Below are 16545 nucleotides of genomic sequence, written 5' to 3' on the forward strand. Positions count from 1 at the left end.
CCACCCCACGGTTCGCTGCGCTCGGATTGGCCAGTGTTGGCGCGAAGGTGCGCGAGTCGGCCCTCACGCAGGGGCAGCAGGAAACAATAGAGGCCGCGCGCGCCGAGCGAGCGCCCGTAGCCTCCCCGCCCCTCCCGCAACGCTCGACCCCGGGATCCCCCCGGCTTGCCTGCCCGCCATGGCCGACAAGGAAGGTGAGGGTGCTGGGGCTGCCCCAGGAGGGCGGGGGTGCCGGGCTGGCGCCGCAGCCTCGACAGGGCCTAGCAGTGAAGGCAAGCCCGACTCTTGAGTGTTGTCTCCACCATCGAAGGCGTGAGGAGAAATCGCCCCGCGAGTCGGGCTAACGGCGCGCCTGTTCCAGCGGCGCGGAGGCCTGTCGCCGCGGCGTGGAGCTGCCGGAGTGGCGGGGGGGGGGGGGGGGGGACGGCGGCGGAGGCTGTTTGGTCCCTCCCCGCGCTCCCTGTCGGTTGGCCCGCTTCTCCCGGGAGTGCCTACGCCGTTCCCTATCCCAGAGGCCGGTGCTCGGGCCTCCTCGCCGGCTCCGTGGACCTAGCGCGTACCGGAGCGTGCTCCCGAGCTCGACGCCGTCGCCCCAACGCCTAACGGAGTGACTGGCCCGAGAGTGGTTGCGGGCCCGCGACGGTAGGGAGGGGGGTCGGTACCTCCTGGGGTAGATTGAGGCAAATCTCCATTTCAGATTCGAGCTGTGCCGGTAGCTTTGGAAGTGTTTCCTCCGTTTCCATTTGTGTTTGCTAACTTAATTTGTTTTTAACTTTTTAGCAGCCTTTGATGACGCAGTAGAAGAACGTGTGATCAACGAAGAGTACAAAATATGGAAAAAGAACACCCCTTTTCTTTACGATTTGGTGATGACCCATGCTCTGGAGTGGCCTAGCCTAACTGCACAGTGGCTTCCAGATGTAACCAGGTGACGTGAATCTTTTGAACGTTATTTTGTTGTGTCCTCCTCAGTGGAGATTTCTCACATTGATTTTCCCTATTTTCCGCCAGTCTCTTGGAGAGGGCACGTGATCAAAGCCTCTTGGTGACGTTTTTTTCTAGGCCAATAAATAAATAAATAAATAAATAAAAACGTAAAAATAATTTTGCAACTTAGCTGATAAGGGAAAATTTGTTTTCTTTTCCTGATATGAAATGAATAGCCTGTTAGAACTATAGTTGGCCAAATAATATAAAACGTGTCAGCTTTCAAAAAATGCCATGATGGGTCATTCTAGTACTTTCAGGAAAACGTTTGAATGTATAGGTAGTAGCTGGTTAGTACAAAGATGTGTATGACATGGTACCTGCCTTCAAGGAGCACATGTCTAGTTAGTTGAAGAGGCTGGTGTAGACTAATAATTATAGATACATGTGCTAAGAGCAGTTTTACGGAGATACTTAGGATATTTAGAACTAACACCTGAGGATGGGATGGTTTTTATATAAGGGAATTATGCATAGTGAAAGATTAATCACTTGTGTGTCTTACACGTGAGAAACTTACCTCTAAGAGGATAAAATATTTCATTTAGCTTAGATTTATTGAGGGTCTGGTAGGTGCCACATATCAGGGTGTGCAAATTGAGATAAGTCACCTTCCCTACCTCGACTCCTTGTGTATATGGTATGGAAGATTTCCCCTCCCCCAAACCTTATTTGTAGGGAATATGGCCCAAGATCCCCAGTGGATGCCTGGAGCCATGGATAGTTCTGAACTCTATGTGTTACGTTTTTTCCTATACATGCATAACTGACAAAGTTTAAACAATGTAGGCACAATAAGAGACTAATGATAAAGCAGGATGATTATAATATACCATAACAAAAGCTGGTCTCTTGCTGTCAAAATTTCTCACTGTACTCACCCTTCTTGTGATGTTGAGAAGATAAAATGCACATGTGATGAAATAAAGTGAGGTGAATGACATGGGCCTTGTGATGAAGTATTAGGCTACTACTGACCTGATGTTAAGTCAGAAGGAAGATCATCTGCTTCCGGATGGGACTGTAGTTGACCAAACTGAAGGAGGGGGGCTACTATATTACAGTGAAAAATAATTATCATGAGAGTGGCACAGATAAAATTATCAGAGGAAGGAAAAAATCACCTCAATTTAGGGTATCCTGAAAGGCTCCCAGGAGGAAATAACAATGCAAAGATGAAGGTGAATTTAAATAATACAAGGTTTTATAAAAACCAGTGTGCCTGTTGGAATAATGGGTTTTCTATTATAAAACTGTTTCACTTTTCAGAATAGCATTTAAAAATTACATTGTATTAAGTAACTCCATTTCTTCAAAATTCATGTTTTTAGAATTCAAGATATTTGCAGAATATGGTTAATTAGGCCATGTTTCAGCTCAACAAGTAATAAAATTTGATACAAATTTTACTAATGACTTAAGAACAAGGCTGCTACCTTCACAGTGGCATTAAAAATGAGGAGATCTGTCCTAATGATGTTTAACGAACTTCTAAAAAAATACCTAGAGGGGCGCCTGGGTGGCTCAGTCGGTTAAGCGTCCGACTTCAGCTCAGGTCACGATCTCGCAGTCCGTGAGTTCGAGCCCCACGTTGGGCTCTGGGCTGATGGCTCAGAGCCTGGAGCCTGCTTCCGAGTCTGTGTCTCCCTCTCTCTCTGACCCTCCCCTGTTCATGCTCTGTCTCTCTCTGTCTCAAAAATAAATAAACGTTAAAAAAAAAAAAAAAAGAAAAAAAAATACCTAGAAATTTAGAGTCAGAAGCTTTGTCATGACCAGGAATTCCCATGTTTAACTGATCATCAGAATTACTTGAGTTCAGGTTAAGTGGAGCCATTTCTGTCAGGAGTTCTCAATGGTAGTTCAAACCATTTAGGAGCTGGTGGCAGAGTAATTGATGAAAAATAGTTGAATGGTGATTCCACAATCATGAGCTGCATGCATCATATTGGAACAGTGGATCTCAGATACTGGCCACTGCATACCTACTAAATCATTCTGGAACCATATTTTTAAAAACCTTCCTATATAATGTAGTTAGTAGCTCAATTTAGAAAGCAATGGATTAGACTAAAGTTTTTTTATTTTGAGTGGGGGAGGGGGGATAGAGAGTTGTGCCTGGTCAGTGCAGAGCCCGATGCAAGGGCTCAAACTCACAAACCATGAGATGATGACCTGAGCTGAAGTCGTAAACTTAACCGACTGAGCCACCCAGGAGCCCCAAAGCTAATTTTTTTAAGACGAGGATTACTTAGAAGCAAGCATACCTATTGGCTTAGTGTTTAGTATTTTGTGTCTGTTGGTGTTTTTCTTGTTTTTTTTCTTGTGGGGATGGTGTTTATTCATATCCTTTTTTAAAAAAAATACTACTATAGTCCTGTAGTATCTTTTTCCCCCACTTCCTGTGGTTCTTTGTTTAGCCGTCTAAATGTAGACATTCCCAGTTTTGTGTTGACAATTCTCTTTTCGTTCCTCTACTTTTTCTATGTAGCATATAGATGCCTATTGCTTCTGTGCAGAGGAATTTCTATTGGTTCTCTCTAGACCCAATTTCTGAGTTCTTCCTGAATTTTCAGCAGCCTACTGGTGTCTTCTCTGAACTATCTTACTGGGTTCCCCAACATGACATTTTCCAAACTGAGTATATTCTTTCCATAGAGGTCCCAATCGGCTTTCTCCTATTGTTCCTATTTCTCTTTATCATACTTGACTTTGGTTTGACATTTCCTAGGTTTTTCTCTTTCTCCACTTGATGGTTCATTTGTAAGCCTCAGTGAATTACATTTGTATAATATCTCTTGTCTAGACCAAAGGTTCTCAAACTTTAACATGCATTGTAATCAGCTGGAGGGATTGTAAAATAGATTGTGGTGCCCTGCATTCCAGGTTTCTGATTTAGTAGGTCTGGAGTGGATCTGAGAATTTAATTTGCCTTTCTGGATGAAGTTCCTAGATGCTGATGCTGGTGGTCCTGATACACACTTGAAGAACCTCTACTTTACACTGTCAGATTAATCCTCCTGTGATAATTCAAATGGTGCTGTGTCCTTAGAAATTTTCCATGGTCCTTTGTTCCCTCTATAGTATAGAGTCTTGAATTCCTTAAGGTGGCACTCAGTACCCTAGAATCTGCTTTCTAGCCTTCTCTTTCCATTTTGCCATGTCCAAAGTCAGTTGGGATGTTGGTCCTAGTAGGTGTGAGTTCTTTTGTTTATTTTTAAAGTAATCTCTACACCCAACATGAGGTTAAAACTCAGGACCCCCAAGATCTAAAGCCATATGCTCTACCAACTGAGCCAGCCAGGTGCCCCTCTAGTAGTTGTGTGATCTTAGGCAAGTTGCCTAATTTTCCTAAACCTCAAGTTCATCTTCATCTTTTGATGCATGGTTTGTAAGTGTTTAACATGATATCTGGCATTTTGTAGACCTGCCCTTTGCTCAGTTCCCTTTCTTTGGAATACTGTCTTTCAAAACCCTTGTCTCTTCTAGGTTTTATCTCTCATTTTGATATCTGCTTAAGTATCACCTCTTTCATGAATAATTCCAGAAGCAATCTTATTTATTTATTTAAATTTTTTTTAGTGTTTATTTATTATTGGGAGACAGTCACAGAGCGAGAGTAGGGGAGGGGCAGAGAGAGGGAGACACAGAATCTGAAGCAGGCTCCAGGCTCTGAGCTGTCAGCACAGAGCCCGACGCAGGGCTCGAACTCAACAAACTGCGAGATCATGACCTGAGCCGAAGTCAGTTGCTTAACCAACTGAGCCACCCAGGCGCCCCTATTTATTTATTTTTAAATTCTCATATTCTTATGTACGTTTCATGTATTTATTGACTTGTGTTTTAATTATTTGTATATGTGATTAATTGCCCCTGGTTTTTTAAGGGCATGAATCATGTCTTAATCATTTTTTGTACTTTGTAGTTTTTGGCACAATGTGTCACTGATTAGGCACTTAGTAAATATTTGAACAATTAGTTTATCTAATAATTATTTTCTTTCCTATACCTTTTAATGAAATTAATGAAGTAACCTGAAGTGTTAGTGTACCCAGCGATTACTTTGTTTACCTCCAACCCATTGTGGAGGGTGAGAAATTAATTCACATTTTATTCTGTTAGATGTTTTACCCAAAGTAATTATAAATATTTTGTCAAGAAAATGAAGTGCTATGTAGTCCTATTAAGTGCTATGTAGTCTTCTCTATGGAAGATACATTAAAAGTCAGAAATGTGTAGGGGTGCCTGGGTGGCTCAGTCAGTTAAGTGTCCGACTTCAGCTCAGGTCATGATCTCACAATTCATGAGTTCAAGCCCCGCGTTGGGCTCTGTGCTGACAGCTTGGAGCCTGGAGCCTGCTTTGGATTCTGTGTCTTCCTCTCTCTCTGCCCCTCCTTTGCTCATGCTGTCTATCTCTCAAAAGTAAATAAACGTTAAAAAATTTTTTTTAAAGTTAGAAATGTGGCTCATAATGACTTTGTCCTCTCAAAACCTGGTTATAATTGTGCCTTTTTGCGTGAAAATGTATATCACTACTTCATTGTCTCTATCAGCGTTGCTAATTTGAATAGTGACCATATGTTGCTGTTAACAGACCAGAAGGGAAAGACTTCAGCATTCATCGACTTGTCCTGGGAACACACACGTCGGATGAACAAAACCACCTTGTGATAGCCAGTGTGCAGCTCCCTAACGATGATGCTCAGTTTGATGCTTCCCACTACGATAGTGAGAAAGGAGGTAGGAATCTTAAAAACAAAAGAAGGAATAATGTGTGGGTTATATTTTTTATATTTTTGAAGTATCATGAAACGAATGTTAAGTTTGATAAATTAGCCTGTCAAGTTAGTAATAAGATTTTGAGCTTTGGAAAGCCTGGGTTTGCAGTACAGATATTAAGTCTCAGAAGAGCTACTTAACACATAACATGGTTCTGTGCCTTTTCTATAAACCTCTCTCTACTAAGGAGGTTTTTGTTGTTGTTGTCGTTTTCCTTATGTTTATTTATTTGGGGGGGAGGTGGTATGGAGAACATGCCAAGCAGGCTCCATGCTGCCAGCACAGAGCCCAACGCAGGGCTCGAACTAATGAACCATGAGATCATGACCTGAGCCAAAATCAAGAGTCGGACACTTAACCAACTGAGCCACCCCGGTGCCCCTTTTTATTGTTTTTTAATTTAAGTAATCTCTACACCCAACGTGGGGCTCACACTCAAAACCCCAAGATTAAGAGTTGCATGCTCTATTGACTGAGCCAGCCAGGTGCCCCAAAAGTCTACCATTTCTGTTTTTGTGCATGCATTCTCATCTTGGGAGATAATTGCCCCCAAGGGGATGAAAATTTGTTCTCAGAGAGTGGGATGTGTGAAAACCATCTTAATTCTTTAAATGTGTAAAGCACAGATGTGCATGGTGTACATAAATATACAGGGTATCTATGGTATTAAAATTTCATCAAGAGTGTCAGAAAAGATGTTTTATAAAACATCTTGTTTCTTGGGGAAAAAAGACTAAGAAACACTGGCTTAAATTACGCTTTCTCAGATTGAAGTGGTAGAAATGACAACCATGGCACTTGATATGTATATAAAAATTAAATGAGCCATTTAATTGTATCCTATTTTTAGGAGATGACCTAAGGGTTTAACTAAATACTTTTTCCCTTTTAGTAGAGGTGGAAATGGGTGAGTTACCTTTGTTGTTACCCTTGAACGCAAGTTAGTACCAAGAGGTAAAAGATATACTCTCATTGAGATTTGCAATCTTTTAAAAAAAATGGATGTTTAATGTTTCTTTCCTTAGATTTCTCCTGACTAGCAGAATCCATTTTTTATCTAAGTTCTTTTGAGCTCCCTCCAGTTATTTGCCAGGATCGTTCTGTTCAGTTAATCCTTTGATTACTCCATATTTGCCTTAAGGTGATACAGAATGCAAAGTAGTAAGTTCTTAAGGTAATGATCTGCAAACATGATTTTGTGTCACTGACCCAAGTATATGTGATATGATTATTGGGAAGTTATTTTCTTGATAAGCATTAGTGTTGGGGGGGGGGGTGGGCACTGAATCTAAGAATCCGAAGATTTTGGCTTGAGATCCTGTTATGCCTCTCACTAGCTGTGTGGTTTTGGATAAATCATTTAGCCTCTCTGAGCATTAATTTCCTTTTTATTAAATGAAGATAAATTGTGGGTCGCCTGGGTGGCTCAGTCGGTTAAGCATGTGACTGGAGCTCAGGTCATGATCTCACGGTTCGGGAGTTCAAGCCCTGCATCAGGCTCTGTGCTGACAGCTCAGAGCCTGGAGGCTGCTTTGAATTCTGTATCTCCCTCTCTCTCTGCCCCTCCCTCACTTGCGTGTGTTCTCTCTCTGTCTCTAAACATTAAAAAATTTAATTAAAATCTTTAAAAAAATGAAGATAAGTTGTTTTGAAATAGGATTTTTGGTTTAGTGACAAAGCAATATTCTGATGGGTAATGTAATAAATTATTTTAAAAATCAAAGCAAATACTGAATGCCAGGGTTTTTCCTTGGTACTAGGGATACAGCATAGAATAGGCTTTTCTGGCCTGATGTATCTTGAACATCTTTTTGTGTAAGACATAGCTCCTTTTTTGTTTTGTTTTGTTTTGTTTAGACATAATTTCCTTTTGATGGTTATATAGTGTGTCATAATTATCCCTTATTTGACATTTAGGTGGTTTCCAATTTTCGGACTTCAAAAACGGTACTTGTACCATATGTCCTTTATAGTTTTACTATAGAATAAGTTTTGTTTTTCTTTTTTAATTTTTTTTTTTTTGATGTTTATTCATTCTTGAGAGAGACAGCATGAGTGGGGCAGAAGCAGAGAGAGAGGCAGACACAGAATCCAAAGCAGGCTCCAGGCTCTGAGCTATCAGCACAGAGCCCGACGTGGGGCTCTAACTCACAAACAGATCATGACCTGAGCCGAAGTCAGATGCTTAACCAACTGAGCCACCCAGGCGCCCCATTATAGGATAAATTTTCTAAGTGGAAGGCCGATCAGAGCAAAACTGCCCTCCAAAAAACATTCAATCCCACCAATAGCAATCGTATTTGTATGTTTCTCCATGCCCTCGGCAACATTGGATTTACCTGTCCAACTTTTCTCTGATGTCGTTCAGATATTGTGTCATTCTTTGAATGCCTTCATCATTCCAAGATTTTTTAAATATTTAGCTGTTGTTTTCTGGTACTTATGTTTTAACCATTAAAACTATAATCTTCCTGGTATTTGTTTTGGTTTTGGGTACGGAGTAGGAATCTAAGCATTTTTCTAAGTGGTTAGCAATTTTTTATCTTTATGTATTTAAAAAAAAAAATTTTTTTTTAATGTTTGTTTATTTTGAGATCCCATGCCTGAGCAGGGGAGGGACAGAGAGAGAGGGAGAAAGAGAATCCCAAGCAGACACTGCACTGTCAGCTCGAAGCCCCACGAGGGGCTCAATCCCACTGAGATCAAGACCTGAGCCAAAATCAAGAGTTGGAAACTTAGCCAACTGAGCCACCCAGGCACCCCAGCAATTTTTTAAAAACCATTTGCTGGCAAATTATTTTCTTCACTGGTTTTAGAAGTGGCATTTTTTAACATATATACTCAAGTCTTTTTCTGGTAATTGAGTTTTTTGAACAGCATCAAGCCAATTTTTGCTTCATCCCCCTTAATTAATGTTTACTTATGGAGAAACAACTTAAAATACCAGTAATTATATTTGTACCACTATATAAATCATCCTATTTAATCCTCACAAGGAAACTGATAAACTCATAGATGTTTCGTAACTTGCCCTAAGGTTACATAGCTTATCTCCCATTTCTCCCTCTTCTCTTTACTTCCCTTCCCTCTCCCTCCCCCACCCCCCCATCTTCAGATCACTGGATAGGCTTCTCTCCATATGGTCTTAACAATGATGGAAGTACATAATATCATAGTGTCTCTTAGGTGGTGGTGAAGTAGATAGTTACTAGTCTCTCTCACTCTCAGATGAAATGTCCTGGACTCTCAGATTGAACTATTGTAATGAGTTACCATCCACTTGACCCCATTTGGTTTTAGGTAATTGATGTCAGATAGCTTCAAAAGACAATTGAACTTCCAAAGTGAAAACTAAAAACTGACTTAGTCTTGTTTTGACGTTAAAATAATTTGTGTTTATATTAGGTTCAGCCTGGCTATAGTCACGTTTTAAGCCCTTATAAAACAGATTAGATGTAAAAAATTTTTATTAATACTTATTTTTGAGAGAGAGCAAGTGCACACAAGCAAGCAGAGGAAGGGCAAAGAGAAGGAGACAAAATCTGAAGCAGACACCACTCTGTCAGCGCAAAGCCCATTGTGGGATTTAGGGCTTGGGGCTTGAACCTACTAACTGTAAGATCATGGCCTAAGCCAAAGTCACAACTGACTGAGCCGCCCAGGTGCCTCTAAAATTTACATTTAAATGACTCTGTTACCAAGATCGTCCAATATCAAGTTCATTTCTAGCAACTTATTTGGGGAATTTTTTTTTTAAGATATCTTTAGTCTTTTGTCTGAATTATACATAATAAACTGTTATTAAATCATGATGAGATAGTTAACGGATATTAGAGTTTACTCTTTATAGTGAAAAGGTTTTTATGGGCTGAAAGAGTGGCTTAGAGGTAGAAGTCAATGCCGGTTACCTAGTTCGTTGGGGAAAATACTGGCTGGGAGGGACACAATAGTACCTTCTGGGAGGCTGGAAATTTCTGTATTTTGATCTGGGTGGTGGTTTTCCTAGGGTATACATTTGTAAAAATTTGTCAAACTAGGCACTTATACTGCATTATAGCTCAAGTTTTTTTAATACCATTTTATATGGAGAGAAGCAAACAAAATAGAAATATAACTGGACTTTGATAGCCATTTAATTATTGTACATTGATACCTCAATCTTTCCTATTTCAGATTTGGCCTTTCATATACCAGCTTTAACTTGAGAACCCCTAATTATTTTTTAAGTTGATAAACCATCATCTTTACAAAAACTCAATTGTGAATCCTCTAAGCTGACTTATTACTGTACTTTATCCACAGTTAGAGAGTTCCTCTGTTTAGTATGTATCCCACACCAAAATACCCCACATTCTGTAGTTAATACCCTTGTTCTGCAGACTCTGTGCCAGCTGTTGTTCTTCCCTTGTTATTGGTATCTGTTTTCTGGTAGTTCTGCTTTTTTGTCATAGTCATCTGTAGTTAACATTTTATCTCTGTGTGTTTGGACTGAAAGTTCCTTGCAATCACATCCTATCATGCCTTCTTTTTTTACATCATAGATGCTCATGGTCTAGAGTTCTGGGGGAAAATTCATTTAACGTGTTTTTTTTTTTTCTCTTTTAGTGTCTATTTTGAGCTTTTATTTTTAGATTTTTAGCCTGTATGAAACATTTGCATTTCAACGTCTAAAAGTTAACTTGGAAGTTGAAAGTTATCTAATCTGCCAGCCATATTACCCATCTATATCCTTGCTTTTTAAAAAGATTTTTGTCCTGGGGTACCTGGGTGGTTCAGTTGGTTAACTGTCTAACTCTTGGTTTCAGCTCAGGCCGTGATCACTGTTCATGAGATCAAGCCCCATGTTGGGCTCAACACTGACAGCACAGAGCCTTTTGGGGATTCTCCCTCTCCCTGCCACCCTCCCAAATAAACTTAAAATTTTTTTTTTGTCCTCCAAAGTGTAACACTTAGTAACAGTACTTTTGACAGCATTTTCATTTACAAGTTAATTTCACAGCTTTGCTTTATGAATAAAGTATTTGAGGCTCAGAGAAATTGAAGGTCTTCCCCCAAATCACTAAGCTAAGTGGCAGTTAGGCCAACATCCGACTCTTACTTAGATATCTTATTCTAAGATAGTTAACTGATAGTTAACTACCTTTGTTTGTTTATATGTTGCTTTGCCAAGATTTACATAATCACAAATTATATTGTTACACATTTTATGGTGACACTTGGGAGAACTAAGTGCATACAGTAGTCAAATGTGAATAAGAAATGTTTTTATCTATTCTTTGCCTGGTTTATTTCAGCCAAGGATCATGGTTGGCATATGTAAGTGGGGGTTAGGAAAACGAAACTACCTCTTGGGCTCTGTGTTTTGTCACTGGACTAAAAGAAATGGTATAGGGAAAAGATAATGGTGTGATGGTATTTCAGAAAGGACATTCCAAACTAGGTCTTCAAATAAATGGTATAGGAAGAACTCTTTAGTACCTGGCATACTGTGTACTCTAATATTCATTAAAATAGTAACTTAGGTTCTGTTTATTCAGCACTTTCGGTATTTTAAGTGAGATTTAAAAATTGATTATTGACCTGTGTTTGGGTGGTTCATTCGGTTAAGCGTCTAACTTCAGCACAGGTCATGATCTCACAGTTCGTGGGTTTGATCCCCACGTTGGGCTGTGTGCTGAGAGCCTGGAGCCTCCTTCGGATTCTGTCTCCCTGTCTCTCTCTGCCCCTCCCCTGCTCGCACACTGTCTCTTTTTGCCTCTCAAAAATAATAAATAAAGGTTAAAAAAATTTTTTTAATTGCTTGAGAATCTGCTTTTTGATTTAGTTTATTATTTTTGAGAGAGGGAGAGGGAGAACTCCAGCAGGGGAGGGACAGAGAGGGGGAGACAATCTGAAGCAGGCTCTGCACTGACAGCAGTGAGTGAGATCATGACCTGACTTGAAGTTGAATGCTTAACAAACTGAGCCACCAAAGCACCCCAAGAACCTACTTTTGAAGTGGAATTGGTATAGTGTTCCTACTTTTAGATAGCATATATATTTATTAATTATACAACTCTCCAGAGTTGGTGTAGTTATGGCTGAAAGAATACTAGACTGGGAATCAAAAAATGGGGATTCACATTAGGTTCTGCCAAAGTCATGTCACTAGGAACACATTAATGTAGGTACTCCAGATTTCTGTTTTTCTTTGTAAAAATTTTGAGGATATTAACTGTTCCCTACTGTGTAGTATTGCAATAAGAATCAATAAAAGGTGTGAAAACACTTTATACTACTGACAAATGTCTAGATTACTTCTCTTACATCAGTTTGCTGATAAAAAGCAAACTTGGCCTGTGTCATCATTTGAGTGACATAGGGTATCTCTTGCTTTGTCCTCATTTGCAATTTCTTATTTACAGAATTTGGAGGTTTTGGCTCAGTTAGTGGAAAAATTGAAATAGAGATCAAGATCAACCATGAAGGAGAAGTAAACAGGGCACGCTATATGCCCCAGAACCCTTGCATCATTGCAACAAAGACTCCATCCAGCGATGTTCTTGTTTTTGACTATACCAAACATCCTTCCAAACCAGGTACCTGCCCTCTTTAGTTCAAATACAGATAATGAGTCGCTGTGGGAATACATTGCTCCACTCAATTGGAATTTAATTGCTTGTTATTCTTTGTATAATTTATACTGGTGATTTATACTGGTATGTGTGGGTATTCTTCATTCTTCTTACCCAGGTGGGGAAAAAAAGTGCTTTTTTACACAGAATAGAGTGATGCTCATTTTAATTTTAAGCATTCTTTGATCATAATGGGTCTGTATCGCTGTAGATATGAAGAGCCTTCGAACTCTTGATCAAAATTCCATTATGTTTAGTAGACCCAAGGAGGAAGTGGGCTCTGGATAGTCTTGATATGTCGGTTACTTTGCAGACCCTTCTGGAGAGTGCAACCCCGACCTGCGTCTCCGTGGACATCAGAAGGAAGGCTATGGGCTTTCTTGGAACCCAAATCTCAGTGGGCACTTACTTAGTGCTTCAGATGACCATGTGCGTATCCTTCCCATTTTGAAGCAAATCTGGGCTAGTTATCAGTTGGTTTCTTTTCTGGGGTGTGTGGGAAAGTGAGAATCTTCCATTTATATAATAGTTAATTTTACATTTAAGACCATCTGCCTCTGGGACATCAGTGCTGTTCCAAAGGAAGGAAAAGTTGTGGATGCGAAGACCATCTTTACAGGGCATACAGCAGTAGTAGAAGACGTTTCCTGGCATCTGCTCCATGAGTCTTTGTTTGGGTCAGTTGCTGATGATCAGAAACTTATGATGTGAGTAGAATCGTGTTTTAATTTCTTCTTTGTTATCTAAGTTTTATATTGTTACCTATTTTAGGCTTTTTTCCTGTTTTTTCTTTTTTATCAAAGCTGGGATACTCGTTCAAACAATACTTCCAAACCAAGCCACTCAGTTGATGCTCACACTGCTGAAGTGAACTGCCTATCTTTCAATCCTTACAGTGAGTTCATTCTTGCCACAGGATCAGCTGACAAGGTCAGTTTGTTTTATTTTAAGAAAAAACATAGGGTGAATTTCTCTGGCTTCCTTTGAATGCACAGAGATCTTTTAGTTACGGAATTTCTTCTCATTAAAAAAAAATTGATTGTTCTTGCTTTCCTTTTTGTATGTAGACCGTTGCTTTGTGGGATCTGAGAAATCTGAAACTTAAGTTGCATTCCTTTGAATCACATAAGGATGAAATATTCCAAGTAAGAGAAACTAATGTGCTTTTTTTTTTTTTTCTTTAAGGAAAACCTGGATGTGTGAGTAGGCACACTTGTGGCTTATCCCATTACTATAAATAATAAAAACCTTCTACATGTTTATGCTAATCTCTGTAGGAATTGGGATTGTTATTTCTATACTTCCTCAAACTGGTCATTGGCCACTTATATTCTTGAGGTATTAAGAAAATTAGTGCCTGGGGACGCCTGGGTGGCTCAGTCGTTTAGGTGTCCGACTTTGGCTCAGATCATGATCTCCCAGTTAGTGAGTTCAAGCCCCGCGTCAGGCTCCACGCCTGTTTGGGATTCTCCATCTCTTTCCCTGTCTGCCCTTCCCTCCCTCCCTCTTTCTCTCTCTCTCTCAAAATAAATAAACTTTAAAAATTAAACCACAAAAAAAGAAGGAAAATTAGGGTCTGATTTTATTCTTGTCTCTGACCCTTGTGTCTTACCTTATTTCCAGGACTTGCCATGTCTGTTGATTTTGTAGTTGAAGCCTAAAGTGCTAGCTCCCATGTTTCCTGCCTCATGAGTTTAAGCTCCTTTCTTAATCTGGAAAAACTGACTCAGTCAAGAAATGTTGCACTATGTTCAAAGCTTATTGCTGGGAAACTGTGAGGAATATGTTCTAGTCTTTGCCGTCAAAGAGCTTACAATTCTATAGCAAGGAAAGGCCCATTTAGAGTCCCCATAATAAAAGATGGTCAAGTGTTAAGAACCTAAAAGTGGTCAAATTTAATTTTGGTTGTGTGAAAGTGGCCTCTGAACTAGTCTCTAGGTGAGCCATTTTCCCATGCACTTAGTCTCACTTAACCTTATTTTCTACTCTCAGACTCTTCAGTGAACATTTTGTCTTTACTCTGTCTTTTTGTCCTTGCCTGAAAATGGTATTCTTCCCAGGAGTATGTCTAAATTCCTCCCTAAGTATTGGTCACTAATGCATTCTTATCCGTACCGTGAACCTAGGACTTTCTTATCAAACAGTGTAACAATATGTGATTTTGTTGTGTGTGTAGTAGCTAACTTTAATAAAGTCATTATTGTAAGGAGTCATTTTTTATCAGTTTTATAGTGCTGAATTTATAGTAAGTATTTGAGAAAATAGAGATTGTGTGTATGTGTTTTGCATTTTGGTTCTAAGGTCAGAATTGGATTACATTCAGCCAGAAGCCAGAATTAGTAAGAATAGATAAGATCAGATCCTCAAAAATAGAAGATGAGCACCTGGCTGGCTCAGTTGGTGGAGCATGCAACTCTTGATCTTGGGGTCGTGTGTTCAAGCCCCACTTTGGGTGTGGAGCCTACTTTAAAGTTTAAAAATCTTTAAAATACATACATGTAAAGTGAAAAAGAACAAAAGCTGACTTCCTAGGTTTAGTGATAGATTATTTCCATATAAGAAACAATATTATCTAGCTGTCAAGTTTTATAACATCTAAAATACGTTGATTTCTTCTTTTATTTACAAAATGTTTTAATTGTTAAATATAATTTAGGTATTTTCTCCTCGATTTTTAAATTTTTTTTTAATGTTTATTTGTGTTTTGAGAGAGAGACAGAACGTGAGTGGGGGAGGAACAGAGAGAGAAGGAGACACAGAATCGGAAGTAGGCTCCAGGCTCTGAGCTGTCAGCACAGAGCCCGACGTGGGGCTCAAACTCATGAACCGTGAGATCACAACCTGAGCTGAAGTCGAACGCTTACTGACTGAGCCACCTAGGTGCCCCCTCCCTGAATTTTCTAAATGCTTTTCTGTTTCCTTCATTCTTACTATAGGTTCAGTGGTCGCCTCACAATGAGACTATTTTGGCTTCCAGTGGTACTGATCGCAGACTGAACGTCTGGGATTTAAGGTAAATCTTGTGTTAGTTACTTTTTGTGGAGTTAACTTTATTTATACTTTCCCAAATTAGTTACTCAGGATAAATGTTTTAACTTATAAAAATTTTCTTGTGCTAGTAAAATTGGAGAGGAACAATCCCCAGAAGATGCAGAAGATGGGCCACCAGAATTGTTGGTATGTTACGCACACCGAGTAGTATTGAAATAGTCTGTATTTATTGTCCTCTATCTGTTCCTCATATCTTTGTTTTTCTCCCTCTTGCAGTTTATTCATGGTGGTCACACTGCCAAGATATCTGATTTCTCCTGGAATCCCAATGAACCTTGGGTGATTTGTTCTGTATCAGAAGATAATATCATGCAGGTTTGGCAAATGGTAAGTGTTAATCATTTATTTGGGGGAGGTTAGGTAAATGAGATGTAGTGTCACTTCATATTTATAGACTTTAATGAATACCACTGGCCTCTCTGGTCAGTTTATTCCTGAGTATGACTTTAGTACTTAGCTGCACATTATCATTTTCAAGTGTCTGCTTGTTACCTTTATCTTCTTGTCCCAGTGGTGTTTCAGACTCAAACCAAACTTCTCTCCCCCTTTACCTTACTCCCCTTTCCTCCTGATTTTCCTGTTTCCTATATGGCTCTAGTGTCTTCTCCAGCTCTTCCAACTTGAAAACTCAAGAGTTTTCTATTATCACTAGACTTCTAAGTCTAGTTCACTTACCAGGTTTAACATTGTCTGTCTGCAGGGTCATATCTATACTCCTCTTACAGAATACACACTTACATACCTACTTTCCTGTTTCTACTACACACCCTAGTTTTTGTCAGATTCTTACTACTACTTTCTAGACTATAATAACCTCCTTGCTGTTGGCTTGCCTTCTGCTTTCCCGTCTTTGCTGGCAGTTGAATCTTTGAGAATGGCATTCCTTTGAAGTGGCTTATGAACATGCCCAGCACATGCCTACCACAGTGGCACAGCATCAAATACTATCATTTCTCCGTGAAATTTTAGTAGATGCTGAAAACATCCCTGCCCTTTATACCCCAGTTGGAGGTGATTGAGGTGAATTCTTTGAATTTCCAGAGAGCTTGGAATTTAATAAAAGATAACTATGATGTCTAATATATAGCAGAGTTAGAAACACTTGCCTTCTGGAGAT

The 16545-nt window shown here is 39.6% G+C and overlaps 1 protein-coding gene across 1 annotated transcript in view; it reads left to right on the forward strand.

Annotated features, from left to right (window-relative positions):
* Positions 1-36: 36 nt before the first annotated feature.
* RBBP4 (RB binding protein 4, chromatin remodeling factor) overlaps positions 37-16545 on the forward strand; it is a 20864-nt gene continuing 4355 nt past the window's right edge. The window contains exons 1-11 of the mRNA XM_025935107.2: positions 37-194; positions 781-928; positions 5579-5724; positions 12168-12341; positions 12691-12806; positions 12924-13084; positions 13181-13307; positions 13445-13522; positions 15314-15390; positions 15497-15554; positions 15645-15755. Of these exons, the coding sequence (XP_025790892.1) occupies positions 179-194; positions 781-928; positions 5579-5724; positions 12168-12341; positions 12691-12806; positions 12924-13084; positions 13181-13307; positions 13445-13522; positions 15314-15390; positions 15497-15554; positions 15645-15755 (1212 nt within the window). The 5' untranslated portion in view covers positions 37-178. The remainder of the gene's footprint in view (positions 195-780; positions 929-5578; positions 5725-12167; positions 12342-12690; positions 12807-12923; positions 13085-13180; positions 13308-13444; positions 13523-15313; positions 15391-15496; positions 15555-15644; positions 15756-16545) is intronic.

Source organism: Puma concolor, chromosome C1 (genome assembly GCF_028749965.1).
Source record: "Puma concolor isolate L17-30 chromosome C1, mPumCon1.1.hap2, whole genome shotgun sequence".
NCBI lineage: Eukaryota > Metazoa > Chordata > Mammalia > Carnivora > Felidae > Puma > Puma concolor.